At 54.9% G+C, this 13,789-nt stretch overlaps 1 protein-coding gene and 1 long non-coding RNA gene across 8 annotated transcripts in view; one reads left to right on the forward strand and one right to left on the reverse strand.

The window, feature by feature from the left end:
* LOC132658371 (uncharacterized) lies at positions 1 to 9,153 on the forward strand. Its single transcript, XR_009597943.1, has 2 exons — positions 1 to 283; positions 1,782 to 9,153. It is a non-coding gene; the product is annotated as an uncharacterized LOC132658371 (long non-coding RNA).
* The window catches only part of RAB3IL1 (RAB3A interacting protein like 1), a 26,210-nt gene continuing 21,278 nt past the window's right edge, over positions 8,858 to 13,789 (reverse strand). For all 7 annotated transcript variants that reach the window (XM_060404304.1, XM_042237706.2, XM_042237705.2 and 4 more), the window contains 3 exons: positions 13,412 to 13,511; positions 10,704 to 10,770; positions 8,858 to 9,859 (listed from right to left, as the gene is read on the reverse strand). In XM_060404304.1, the coding sequence (XP_060260287.1) occupies positions 9,777 to 9,859; positions 10,704 to 10,770; positions 13,412 to 13,511 (250 nt within the window). In that variant the 3' untranslated portion in view covers positions 8,858 to 9,776. The remainder of the gene's footprint in view (positions 9,860 to 10,703; positions 10,771 to 13,411; positions 13,512 to 13,789) is intronic.

A 13,789-nucleotide genomic window follows, 5' to 3' on the forward strand; every position in this document is an offset into this window, starting at 1 on the left:
GGGCGGCGCCGCAGGAAGGTGAAGCCGGCAGCCGGCGTCCGCCGCGCCCTCGGGGGCCCGGTCCGCGCCCGGTGGGGCCCTGAACAAGAGTCTGCGAAGAATGGCCTTCCCGCCGCGCCCTCTGGAATGTTAAATTCTGAGGTCTTAGAGGTAGGGACACTACCTCGAGATGACTGTAAAGAGCTCTCGAACCAGGGGTCCCCAGCATCCGCTCAGCGAGGTCTCTCGGTCGGGGCTGTTACTGGCCTGACCACCCCCACCCCTCGGGGGACCGTCTGTGGAGGTCAGTGGTCTTCTGCCTTCGGAGATTCAGAGGTGGGGAGGCCGCGGGATGGCCACCCGGGCAGAGCAGGGGCCCCAGAGTGGGGAGTGGGGTACTGTCATTCACCAGATGTGGCTGCTTGCTGCTTATACTACACTTCCCTATTTTTTACTTAAATTCCTTTTCAGAGTGTAGGTTGCTCCCCTACACTTTGTCATTTGTCAGAGACAAAAGATTTTGTTGTCCTTGTCTAGTGGCTGAGTCGTGTCCGACTGTTGTTCAGTCCCATAGGACTGTAGCCCACCAGGCTCCTCTGTCCGTGGCATTTCCCAGGAAAGAATGCTGGGGTAGGATACCATGCCCTTCTCCAGGGGATCTTCCTGACCCAGGAATCGAACCTGTTTCTCTTGCATGCCAGGCAGATTGTTTACCACTGAGACATCTGGCAAGCCCCAGAGACAAAGATATCTGTTTCTAAAAGTTAAGAATTCACACCTGACAAGGCATGAAATCGGGCTGAGGTTTATGCTGCAGGACAGCAGGTATCAGCGCTGAGCCCACATCAATACCACCAGAGGGTGTGTTGAGGCACAGACTGCTGGGCTCCGCCCCCAGCAGGGCTCAGCAGGTCTGGTTTGGGGGGCAGAGAATTGCATTTTAACAAGTTCTTAGGTGATGCTGATGCCAATGTCCTGGTTTGGGGAACACACTTTGAGAACTCTAACTGTAGTTTTCTGATGTGCTAGCATTTTATTTTCATTTAACACTTGGTAGGAAATCACTCAGTAATATTTGTGGAACCAGATTGGCCAGGGTCCAAAGAAGGGTTTGAAGAGGCCTCTGAATTCTCCTTGTTACCCAGAGCACCTGCATTCGGTTACCAGGACAACCAGTAAGAGCTTGTAGAGACCATGGTGGAGGGCTGCCTGAGCTGTCTCTACTGAGGCGTCCTGGAGTCCCCTCCCTGAGTGCATGTAGGGGTGGAGGAGCGTGGCTGGCAGCTCAGCAGCTGGAGAGGACTGCTGACGCCCCTGCCCCATCATATCCACACATGGGCAGGGATGGAAGAGGCGTGGCCCCCACCCTGTCTTCAGTGGCCATCAGTGGTCAGTTACTGACCTCTGACCCTCTCCCTGGGCCCTAGCCTGGTCTCAGCTCCTGTGAGGTAGCAGGGGATTGAGTGGGTTAGAACCTTCGCTTGCCCCAGCTGCGCCCAGAGAGGTGAGGAAGACGAAGGCCCACAAAGGATCCGCTAGGAGAAAAAGCAAGAACAGGGCTCAGGGCTAGGCCACTGCCTCCAGCTACTTCATCCCAGCAAGGGGAGAAGGGCAGCTGAACCTTCTTACCACCTGGAGTGCGTGCTAAGTCGCTTGAGTCAGGTCCGACTCTTTGGAACTCTGTGGACTGTAGCCCACCAGGCTCCTCTGTCCATGGAATTCTCCAGGCAAGAGTACTGGAGTCGGTTGCCATGCCCTCCTCCAGGGGATCTTCCTGATCTAGAGTGTGTCTTGCTTTGCAGGCGGATTCTTTACCACTGAACCATCAGGAAGCCGATTGCTATAAAGCCTGAACTGTGCTTTCTCCCCGGAGCTCCACCAACAGCTTTCATTTTTCTGAGGGCCTCCGGACCTTCCATGGCTTCTTTGGGCTTCAAACCAGGGAATCTGGCAACTTTCCTAGAGTCGGAGGCCCTGGGGAATCTTGAGATTCCATTGTCTCCAAACTCCCATCAGGGCAGTGAGGCCTCAGGCTACTTGGAAAGAGAGAGGTACCACTTGACATTCCTGAGCTGCCATGGGGCTACTGTCAAGGCTTTGGGTTGAGGCAGGGGGAGGGGAAGTATACAAAAGGCAAAGGAGGGTCTGACTGGCTGGGGCATTTTTGGGGGGGAGGGTGGTGTCACATGAGCCACTGCTGGGCTTCTCCATGAGCTGCTTCACGGCCTGTTGGACACACTGAAGTCTCCATCCCCCTGAGGAGCCGCCAGTCACTGTCCTGGAGCTGAGTGCTGCTTGTGTAGGCCAGCAGGGCTCAGGCAAGTCACAGAGGGGCAGCGGTGGCCCAGTCAGGCAAATTTCTGAGAAAAGCTGTGCGCCTCCCAGAAAGAGCAGTCACAAACCCAGCAATTTGTTCTGCAGTGGACCCAAGTCAGAGGTTTGTAATTTGGCTTTGCGTTAAAGCTCACCACAGGCTTCCCATGTGGCTCAGTGGTAAGGAATACACCTGCTAACGCAGGCACCCCAGGAGAGGTGGGTTTGATCTCTGGGTCAGGAAATCCCTGGAGTAGGAAATGCCAACGGGATTCCAGGATTCTTGTCTGGGAAATTCCATGGACAGAGGAGCCTGGTGGGCTACAGTCCACGAGGCTGCAGTCAGACACGACTTGGTGACTGAACACACACACACAAGCTCACCAAGGTGAGCTTGGTTATTAGGCCCTAGACACAATTTCTCAGTGAAGAGTTATCATTCATTGTTCAAGAGCTGTGGCCCTACAAAGCATGAAAGACTCTGGAAGCATCACTATGATGGTTCAGTAGAGCTCCTTAGAATACACCTTAGTGAAAAAAAAAAAAAAAAAAGGCTGTACACAATTGGCCAATAGGCATATGAAAAGATGCTCAACATCACTAATCTCAGAGAAAGTGAAAGTGAAGTTGCTCAGTCGTGTCCGATTCTTTGCTACCCCATGGACTGTAGCCTATCAGGCTCCTCCGTCCATGGGATTTTCCAGTCGAGAGTGCTGGAGTGGATTGCCATTTCCTTTTCCAGGGGATCTTCCTGACCCAGGAACTGAACCCAGGTCTCCCACATTGCAGGCAGACACTTTACCATCTGAGCCACCAGGAAGATCTCAGAGAAATGCATATCAAAACTGCAGTGTGGTACCACCTCATACTGGTCAGAATGGCCATCATTAAAAAGTCTACAAATAACAATTGCCAGAGAGGGTATAGAGAAGAGAAAAGGGAACCCTCTTATACTGTTGGTGGAATGTGTAGCCACTGTGGAAAACAGCGGTGGAAGTTCCTCGGAAAAATAAAAATAGATTTACCATATGATCCAGCAATTCCATTCCTGGGCATATGTCCAGACAAAACTATAATTCAAAAAGATACATGCACCCCTATGTTGCTAGCAGCACCGTTCACAACAGCCAAGACATGGAAACAATCTGAATGTCCGAATATTCCTCAGCCATAGAAAAGAATGAAATGATGCTATTTGCAGTAACGTGAATGCAACTAGAGATTGTCACACTCAGTCAGAAGCACAAATACCGAAAGACGTCGCTTACATGTGGAATGTGAAATATGGCACAAATGAAACAGAAGCAAAGTCAGGAACAGAGAGAACAGACTGGTGACTGCCAGGGTGGGGGGCAGGGGAGACGGGAGGAATGGGAGCTGGGGATCAGTAGATGCAAACTGGTATTTACAGAATGGATAAACAGCAAGGGAACTATATTCAGTATCCTGTGATACATCATAATGGAAAAGAATATGAAAAATATATGCATCAATGAGTCACTTTGCTGTACAGCAGTAATTAACACAATACTGGAATTGAACTACAATTGAAAAAAAAGAAAGAAAACATCACAGTGAGATATCACTTCGTAGCCATTACGATGGCTATTATCACAAACACCAATGAAGCAAGTGTTGGCAAGGATATGGAGATATTGGAACCCTTGTGCCCTGCTGGTGACACTGTAAAATGCTGCCTCTGCTATGGAAGACAGTACGGAAGTTCCTCAAAAAAATGAAAAATAAGAGGGCTTCCCTGGTGGTTCAGTGGTAAAGAATCCGAGGCAGGAGACAAGAGTTTGATCCCTGATTTGGGAAGATCCCACATGCCGTGGAGCAACTAAGCCCGTGCGCCGTAAGTACTGAGCCTGCTCTCTAATGCCCAGGAGCCACAAGTACTGAGCCTGCACACTAACGCCCAGGAGCCACAGCTACTGAGCCTGTGTTCTAACGCCCGGGAGCCACAAGTACTGAGCCTGCGCTCTAACGCTCAGGAGCCTCAGCTACTGAGCCTGCGCTCTAACGCCCAGGAGCCACAAGTACTGAGCCTGCGCTCTAACGCCCAGGAGCCACAAGTACTGAGCCTGCGCTCTAACGCACAGGAGCCACAAATACTCAGCCTGCGCTCTAACGCCCAGGAGCCACAGCTACTCAGCCCACGCACTCTAGAACCCTGCGACAAAGAAGCCACCTCCATGCACAGTCTGTGCACTGCAGCTAGAGAGCAGCCCCCTCTCTCTGCAACTAGAGGAAAGCCAGGGTAGCAGTGAAGACCCAGCACAGCTAAAAATACATAAATCAAAAACAGAACCCCTATATCATCGAGCAGTCCCACCTCTGGGTAAATGTCCAAAGGAAGTGAAAGCGGGATCTCAAAGAGATATCTGTACTCCCAGGTTCATAGCAGCCATTATTTAATGGCTAGCCTAGACGTCGAAACGGCTCAAGACAGCAGTCAACAGAGATGTGGTGGTGGCTTAGGTGGTTTAGTCGCTAAGTTGTGTCTGACTCATTGCGACCCCATGGACTATAGCCTGCCAGGCTCCTCTGTCCATGGGGTTCTCCAGGCAAGAACACTGGAGTGGATTGCCATTTCCTTCTCCAGGGGATCTTCCCAACCCAGGAATCGAACCCGGGTCTCCTGAGTCGCAGGCAGATTCTTTCCCAATTGAGCTATGAGGGAAGTCATCTCAACAGAGCTAAACAGAGAGATAAAGTGTGGTCTCTGCATACAGTGGAACATTGAAGTGAAGTGATGTCCGACTCTTTGTGATCCCATGGACTGTAGCCTAACAGGCTCCTCCGTCCATGGGATTTGCCAGGCAAGAATACTGCAGTGGGTTGCCATTGCCTTTTCCGGGGGAATTTCCTAACCCAGGGATCGAACCGGATCTCCTGCATTGCAGACAGACGCTTTACCATCTGAGCCACAAGGGAAGCGCTATGGAGCATTATTTAGCCTTAAAAAGGATGGAAATCCTGTCCCAGGCTGCTGCAACGCAGGTGAGCCTTGAGGACATTATGCTAAGTAGAATAAGCCAGTCATCAAGAGACAAAACACTGCCTGATTCCCTGGTGGCTCAGATGGTAAAGTGTCTGCCTACAGTGTGGGAGACTGGGGTTCAATCCCTGGATCTGGAAGATCCTCTGGAGAAGGCAATGGCAACCCACTCCAGTACTCTTGCCTGGAGAATCCTGTGGACAGAAGAGCCTGGTAGGCTACAATTCATGGGGGTCACAAAGAGTCAGACAAGACTTGAGTGACTAAACTTTCCACTTAGAGAAAATCACTAAGGTAGTTATAGCCTGGTGGTGGCCAGGGGTGGAGGTAGGGGAGTTCTTCAATGGGTTCACGGTTTCAGATATGTGAGGTGAAATCATCCTGGAGATCTGTTTCATGGCAATGTGAACATACTTGATGTTCCTGAACTGTCCAGTGAGAAATGGTTAGGATGGTACATTTTGCGGTTTGTTTTTTAAACCACAATAAATTTTTTAAAAGGGGGGGGTGGTAGTGCTGCAAAGGTCATTTAGTCCGATATTCCCAACTCAAAACTGGGGCCCAGAGGGGAGTGACTTGCCCAGGTCCTCAGCCCTGGCGAGATCAAACAGGAGAGGCTCGGAAGATGGTAAGATCTGACACATAGTGTGAGGCCAGGGTGGGGCTAGGCTCAGGCTCAATGACTGTAGCTGGTGCTGGCTTTTAGGACGTGGCTGTCTGTGCCAGCAGCACTTAGCAAGACCTGAGCGGGTTATCTAGAAAGTTCACTTGAGAGGAAGAGCTCCTGTGTGGCTGATGTCAGCTAGCCTTCCCCTCCTAACTCTCAAAGCCCTGAGAGCCCCCGCCCCCAGAAGCCTGCAGGTGCAGCTGTCAGGAGGTAAATGTGAGAAACAAACCTAGATTAAAATCCCCATCTGCCACCACCTGACCCTAATTCTGCACAACTGAAAAACACAGAAGGGCCTAAGGCAGCATCAGGAACTCGGCAGGTGGTGAGAGGAAAGCTTCTAGGAGGCTGGCTGATGCCGTCGGCTCTGGGACAGGGCTCATTTATTCCTAATCTGGGGCCACTTTTTCCTGTGCGACCTCTTGGTGCCTCAGTCAACTCATCTGCAAAATGGGGGTACATAGTACCTCACAGGGGTGCCCTGAGCATTAAGTGAATTTGTTCATGTTGTCAACTAAACGGAAAAGGAAATGGCAACCGACTCCAATGTTCTTGCCTGGGGGATCCCGTGAACAGGGGAGCCTGGTGGGCTGCTGTCCATGGGGTCGCACAGAGTCAGACACAACTGAAACAACTTAGTAGCAGCAGCAGCAATCGACTAAAAAATACAGTCACAACCTGAAAATAGAGTTATTTGGTGGGAATGCTTAGGACTCCAAGCCAGGGAGACAGCATCTCAGTAGCTCCGAGAAAACTGCCTCCAAGGAGGCAGGAGTGGAAGTCGGGTTATATTCAAATTTGCAACAAAGGGTACAAGCAGTCTGAACATTAAAGATCAGGTATCAAGTTAAGGTGGAGAAGGAAATGGCAACCCACTCCAGTATTCTTGCCTGGAGAATCCCAGGGACAGAGGAGCCTTGGTGGGCTGCCGTCCATGGGCTCGCACGGAGTCGGACACAACTGAAGCAACTTAGCAGCAGCGGCAGCAGCATCAAGCTAAGGAATTCAGCATTCTATGTATGAAAGTGAAGTCGCTCAGTCGAGTCCGACTCTTTGCGACCCCACGGACTGTAGCCTAACAGGCTCCTCCATCCATGGGATTTTCCAGGCAAGAATACTGGAGTGGGGTGCCATTTCCTTTTCCGGGAGATCTTCCCGACCCAGGGATTGAACCCGGGTCTCCCGCGTCGTATGCTTTACTGCTTTACCGTCTGAGCCACCAGGGAAGGGGATCACTGAGTTCATTCCTGGCATACACACTGCAGCTCTCAGGGGCCAGTCCTGTTTGCCTGTTCACCTTGCTTTTGTATTCCCCCAGCTCCTCAGCACTCACCGTGAGGGGTAGCAGCAACCGCTGGATTGCATCCCCATTCACCTTTGGAGGTCAGAAATCGCTGATGGCTGTGACATTTCTTGTTTATTAATATGGCAAGAGGTATTTTCATTTCACAATGGAAAGGGCTCGGAACCCGCCCCAGGACATAATAGTGCTCATAAATACTGAGATACTGAGGCCACAGTGTGTGAGTCACACGCGCCTCCAGGTATCTTAGCGTACTGTTGGCTGACCTCGCCTCATCTGGGCCTGACACCAGGAAATGCTACCGCAGGTGCAGGCGGAGCGAGTCTGGGGTGGGGAATCTCTGCCAGGGCTCTGAAGTGTTGCCTGGTGTCTCCTTGGTGGTGGGTATGGCAGGGCCGCAAGCACAGAAACTCCGGGCAGGCATGGGGCGGCTCCAGGGTCCAGACCTCCATCCTCCTTAGTCCTCCAGCTGACCCAGGACTGACCCAGGACACAGAGACTGAAGGCAGGAGAGGACATAGGAGACTCCATGTAATGTCTCCTTCCCTGACACCCTCCATCGCCCTCCTCGCTTCACTTCCTCCATCTGCCATGTTGGATGTTCTCCATGCGTTATTTTCATTACCAGCCTCCCCATGAGAGTCTCAGCTCCAACAAGGTACCCCCAGCACCAGGAACTGTGTCTGCGTATGAGTTGCCCAGTGTTTGTTGAGTGAATAAATGACCGTCTATGACAGGAGGCCTAGCTGGTGAACATCCCAGAGGGGCTGGGAGACAGAAGGTATTTAAATCACAAGTGGAATGGAGAGGAGGGTCTGCGGCGGAGGGAGAATCTGGGAGGCAGGAGAGCAAGAGGGAAAAGGCTACTGGCTGAAATGAGTGATAAAGTGGGGAGCCTTGACCTACCAGCTGAGTGGCCCCAAGGTCTCAGAGAAGTCCCCTCGAGGGATCACCAGCCTCAGTAAATACTGACCCAGAAGCTGCCATGCCCCCCGCCAAGGAAGGACACCCACTGGCCTTGGCCCGTATCCCTACCAGTAGGGAGGGGACCAGGCACCCCAAGACACCTCTCAAGGACCACTTGGAGCCTCAGAGGCCCAGGCCACCCCTACTTTCTTCCGACTACTACTGTCCTTTAACCAGGGCGGGGAAAACCAGAGTGACCACAGCCCCTGCTGTGCTGCTGGCAGACATCACCAATCAATCCTGCCTCCGTCCTGTGTGCTCCAGGAAGGCCTTGATGCCTTGACTCTGAGTTCCAGGCTTCCACGTGACACCGGGCAGAGGGACCTCGAAGGGATCTGCCCAGGATTCCTAGGGAGGCCAGGACAGATTCCCCTGTTCTCCTGACAGCAGACCCCTCCTCACAGGGAGGGGGAGCTGGGCTCACCTTCCCCACCCCCAATAACCCACGGGCCCACGGAACACTGGGGAGGACTTCGGGGATGCTGCCTGCAGCAATCCCTTCAGGATTTGGGTTTAATCCCAAGCACGAGGGCGGGCAAGGAAAGGATTTTGTTTCATTCCTTCAGATGCCCAAGGCTTGGCCCAAGCCCCAGGGCGCAGGAGTGAAGGCGCGTGGCTGCCCAGCCTCTACCAACAAAGCCATCCTTTATTAAATAGATCGTGCTACATTCCATTCAGAGGAGGAAATCGGACATGGTGAGGGATGTGTCCAGGTTGGCTCCCCGGCACCGTGTGGGGTGAGGAGGGGCCCGGGTCCTGCCCGCCCCACCCCAGGCTTGCGTGCAGGGCTGGGCGATCTCAGCCCCTGTTGTCTGAATGGCCAGGCACAGCTGAAAACAGGCCTGGGTGTCCTGTGGCCCATTTGTGTTTGACTCTGGGAAGACAGTGCCCCCATCCTCCCAGCAGGGGTGGAGGCAGGGCTCCCTGCAGCACAGGGCTCGGCCGGCAGGGAGGGAGGGGGACGAGGGCCCCGATCCATCTCAGGCAGATACAGGATGGAGTGGAAGACAGCCGGGGAAGCCCTGCCCGCCCCTCCTAACTCTGCTGCCCTGTGGGCACCTGGGATGGCAGGTCCACTAGGCCTTCGGTGGGGAGGCCATCTGGGAATGGGGTGAAGCATGGCCACTAGGGGGTGCTGGTGCCCAGGGCTTGCGAACTGGAAGGGTGAGGAAGAGACCCTGGAGATGGGACCAGCGAGGCACCAGCAGGCAACAGCTCCTGGGATAGCAAGGGGGTGCTGGCTGCCGCAGGGGTCCCCTGCCAAGGGCTGAGCCCCTTTGTAACGGCTCCCAGCTCCTTGGTCTTTGGTGCTTTCTTGAAAGTCTCCTGGTGGCTGTAGTACTACTGAGGAGGAGAGGAGGTCACCTCCTGAGGTCCTGTCCAGGGCTGGACATTTGGTGCCGGCTCAGTGCTGCCTCCGAGGCCTGGCCATTTGTTCCTCCATTCAGCTCCTGGCTCAGGGCTGGCTCCAGGACCCCATCTGTCAGTCTATCTTGGGGCGGGTGTTATCTCCAGCTCAGAGCCGCCCTCCCGGCCTGGGCCATGCCCTAGGCCTCGTGGGGGAAGAAGCCGAGCTTGGCCAGTGACATCTCCTTCCGCAGCCTCGTGATCTCCCAGAACATGGGCTCCGCTGTAGGTAAAGAGAGAAGGTGAACAGCTCAGTGACCCCCAGGGTCACCTCAGGCAGATGGCCTGGCCCTTCCCCATGGTTTTGGGTATAGCAGCTGGCAGGCACCCCTAGGACTCCCCAGTCCTTCCGGACAGATGACCTCTGTGAGTGGTCGGACCTCTTAGAGGCTCTTCTCTGAGGTCCTGCAAACTGTTGAGTGCTGAACACCTGGGAGGCTTGAAGGTGACAACGGTCACTTTCATAGCCTGACACGGACATGCACGCACACACTGTCACACACTCAGACAGGCTGCAAATGCTCTCCAGCCACCCTGAGCAGGGCCTATCCCCTGGCCTGGCAGAATGGGGGCAGGGGACACAACGGGTGGGCAGGGGACTTGTCGGACAAGGGTGGGGGAGGGACTATAGAGGGAGGTGGGGCGAGCCTGTGTTCAGCCGCCACTTGGAGGCCACGCGGCGGGGAGCTGATTCACAGGGGAGGCCCCACCGTGTAGGGTCTCGGAAGCCAGGCCAGTAACAGGGATGGTGTTCGTTCAGGCCCCGGGGGTTGGGAGAGGTTTCTGCAAAGGACAAAGCAGCGGGATCCAGGTATGCAGGGGCCTCCGACTGGTTTTCCTGGTGAGGCAACTCCCAGGAAGCTCCTTCCGCTCTTCCTCTCTCCATAGGGCGTAGCAACAGACGCTCCGAGGAGCCCTTTGCTAATTCACAACCTTCCCCTCTCGCTGACTCCTCCCTCCGAGGAGGGCAGCAAAGTGCTGGGGTTGGCCCCGGCCACGGCTGACCCGCCCCGCCCCGCGCCGCCGCTCCCGGGCGCCACCCCGATCGGCCACTAGGGGGCGCTCACCGTCCTGCCGCACCAGGCCTTGCTGGATGTAGCGGATGTAGGTGAAGAAGTTGCACACGGCCGTGATCTATGGGCAGAACGCACAGGGTGTGAACCTCTCGGTGCCCGCCACGAAAGCCAGGAGAGATCGGAGACCACACTAGGAAGTCCCACGTCCTGGCAGAGTCAGATTACCGCTGGGCTCTAACGTTACAGTTAACAGGAGCAATACTATTCCTCCTAATAAAAAACGATGCCGGCAACTATAGTGTAATCGAGTGCGCGGATCCGAAGAGGCCGACGTGCCTACCATTCCCATTCCACACATCGGGGGAGTGGAGGCTGCGAGAACGACCCGACAACAACTGCGGAGGCCACGGAGCTAAGAAGCAGCTGAGCTGGAAGATGAAACCCGGCAGGCTGCCAAGAATCCAGGCTCCCTTGAGGGGCTTGCTAGGTCTGGATGCTGGAGGCCCCGGGGCATCTAGTCCTTAGGAGGTGCCATGCGTGATGCCAGGAAAGATGAGGAATCAGAAGCTGCCCACCTGGCTGCCCTGGATCCCGGCCTGAGACCCCCAGCTTTGCCTAAGGCTGCTCCATGCCAGGCCCTCTGCGGGGCACTGGGGACCCTGGACTGGCTCAGATCTGATCCTGGTCACAAAGACTCAAACCCTGGAGAGGGTGCTGTTGGTGCCTTGCCCAGGCCCCCTCCCCCAGGCTGGGGTTCCACCTCCCCACAGCTGAGAGTTTTGGCTAATACCCCCCTGCACCCCAGTACCCTCACAAAGCTGGGCCAATGACTGGTGTGTGGAATATAAAAGGCCACGGCCTTGCCTCAGAGTAGAACCCACTCTGGGCTGCAGAGCGATGAAGGCAGACTCCAGCGGAGGCCTCACCTTTGCCTGTCCCCGCTTCTGCCTCCCTCCCTCACCTCCTGAGAATTGCACCCACTCTCCATCTTGGGCTCTGCTTCTAGGGAACCCAACCGAAGACAGGGTGGAAGACAGCTGGCAGTTGTGCTCACAACTGCCTCTACTGAATATCCAGTGCTTTGTGGGAGGGACATCAAGTCGGGGTGAGGGGGGCCCACCACCTGGGGAGTGGAGAAAGTTGTGGGAGGGGTGATGCTCCTGCTGGACCCTCAGACACACAAGAGCCCTTGCCAAGAGGACAGAGTCGGTGCTCTGGGTTGGTGGCCCTGGCAAAGGCAGGGAGGTGGGAGAGAGGCCAGGTCAGGGGATTTAACCCAGGGTGGCCAAGGCGCTGCCTGGGAGGGCTGCACAGGATGGGGTGGGGCGGGCCACAGGAGCTTGAATCCCAGGCCATGGAGTTCCCTAGTGACCAGTGGGCCCCACCAGTGGACCCCTGAGTAGGGAGGGGAGGAGAGCAGTGGTCCTCTCTCCCCAGGGCCGTGATTTGGAGACAGAACTCTCTTCTTCCTATGGATTCCACACTCCTTGGTCTCCTCAGGGTGGGGACCACATCCTAAAACTTCACACCCTTCTCCTTTCCCACTCCAGCTCTGGCCAACACAGCAGACACACAGGCCTGGGAGAACCGATATTCTAGACGTAATTTTGTAGGCCTGGGAGCATCTGGTATGGATCTCCTGGTTTGGGATCAGAAAGAACAAAGAGGGGATTTCCCCGATGGTCCAGTGGTTAAGACAGTGCTTCCACTGCAGGGGGCCTGGGTTCCATCCCTGGTTGGGGAACTAAGATCCTGCAAGCCACGGGGTGTGGCCAAAAAAGCACAGAGGGAGCCCACGGCCACTGAACAAGACTCTGGACACAGATGCAGAGGGTGAAGGCTGCAGCAGAAAGAGACCGGATCCAGGATGGGGCGATCTGAGGTCTAGGCTGAGTGGCCCACTGCCCGATGATGGCAAACAGCCTACTTTAGTCCCAGGAGGCACCTCTAGAAGGTCAAGGGAAGGAGATGGCTCCTCCAAGAGGGCCTTCCACACTGTGTCACCTTTACACCAACCTTCAGAGTTTCCCACACTTTTGTTCTTCCCAGTCTTCCTCACTATCTGGGGTCCACCAATCCCACCCTCATCCCAGCTCAGTGACCTCATCCTGGGTCACCCGGCAGGTGAGGGCAGAAGCTGGGATTCCTGGAGGCCTGTCGGTGCCCATGGCTGACTGTCAGACAAGCCTCAGAACCTTCTTTCTCCAAAGCCGGGGGCTAGAGCCAGGGGTCAGGAGCATGGAACTTTCACCTAAACTCTAGTGTCACTAGAGTGATTAATCATACTAATCACACTCCCTTAATTAGGTTACATTGAATGACAGAGGTGATGGGTATCACGCCCATGATTACTTTTCAAGAAGCAAGAAAATGGCTACCTTAGTCCTTCAACCACAAGGAACTGACTTTTGCCAACAGCATACGAACTCAGAAGAAAGCCAGGATCTCTAGAAAGGACGCAGCTGCTGACACACTGCCTACAACCCGTGAGACCCTGAGCAGAGACCCTAAGCTGTGCCTGGACTCCTGACCCAGGGAGTCTGTGAGATAATAAACAGATACTCCACTAAGTTTATGGTAACTTGTTACACAGCAGCAGCAAACAAATACACCTGGCTTGGCTGTGTGGCCCGTCAGTCTCCGCACCTCTCTGAGCCTGTGCCCTGATCTGTAGATTGTAGGTTGTGCAGCCTGGGGTTCAGAGGCCCAGCTCAGGGAGCCCCTAAGGAACCAGGTCACTCTCCCACTGGATGACTCACCCTGGCCCGGGAGGATGGTGAGATGTAGTAGTGGCTCTCAGAGTCCCCAAGCCGGATTCGGTGACGACAGGCGCAGGCCAGCCCACTCAGGGCACATGTTCTGTGAAGAAGCAGAGGGGGCCGTGGGGATGGCTGGGGCTCGCCCACCCAGACCACACAGGGAAGCAGCAGCAGCCAGAGAAGGCACAAGGAGAGGGCGGGCAGACACGTCAGAGTGGAGGCTGGCATCCTCTCCCCAAGCCCCAGCTTCCCGAGGAGGCTGGAGCCCAGACAAGGAGGGGGGCAATCCCAGAAGTCCCTGGATGAGACTTTTAAGCCAAGCTGGACCCCATCTCTGACCCCCTCACCTCACCCCTGTTGGACAGGAGGGGTTAGTCA

Source organism: Ovis aries, chromosome 21 (genome assembly GCF_016772045.2).
Source record: "Ovis aries strain OAR_USU_Benz2616 breed Rambouillet chromosome 21, ARS-UI_Ramb_v3.0, whole genome shotgun sequence".
NCBI lineage: Eukaryota > Metazoa > Chordata > Mammalia > Artiodactyla > Bovidae > Ovis > Ovis aries.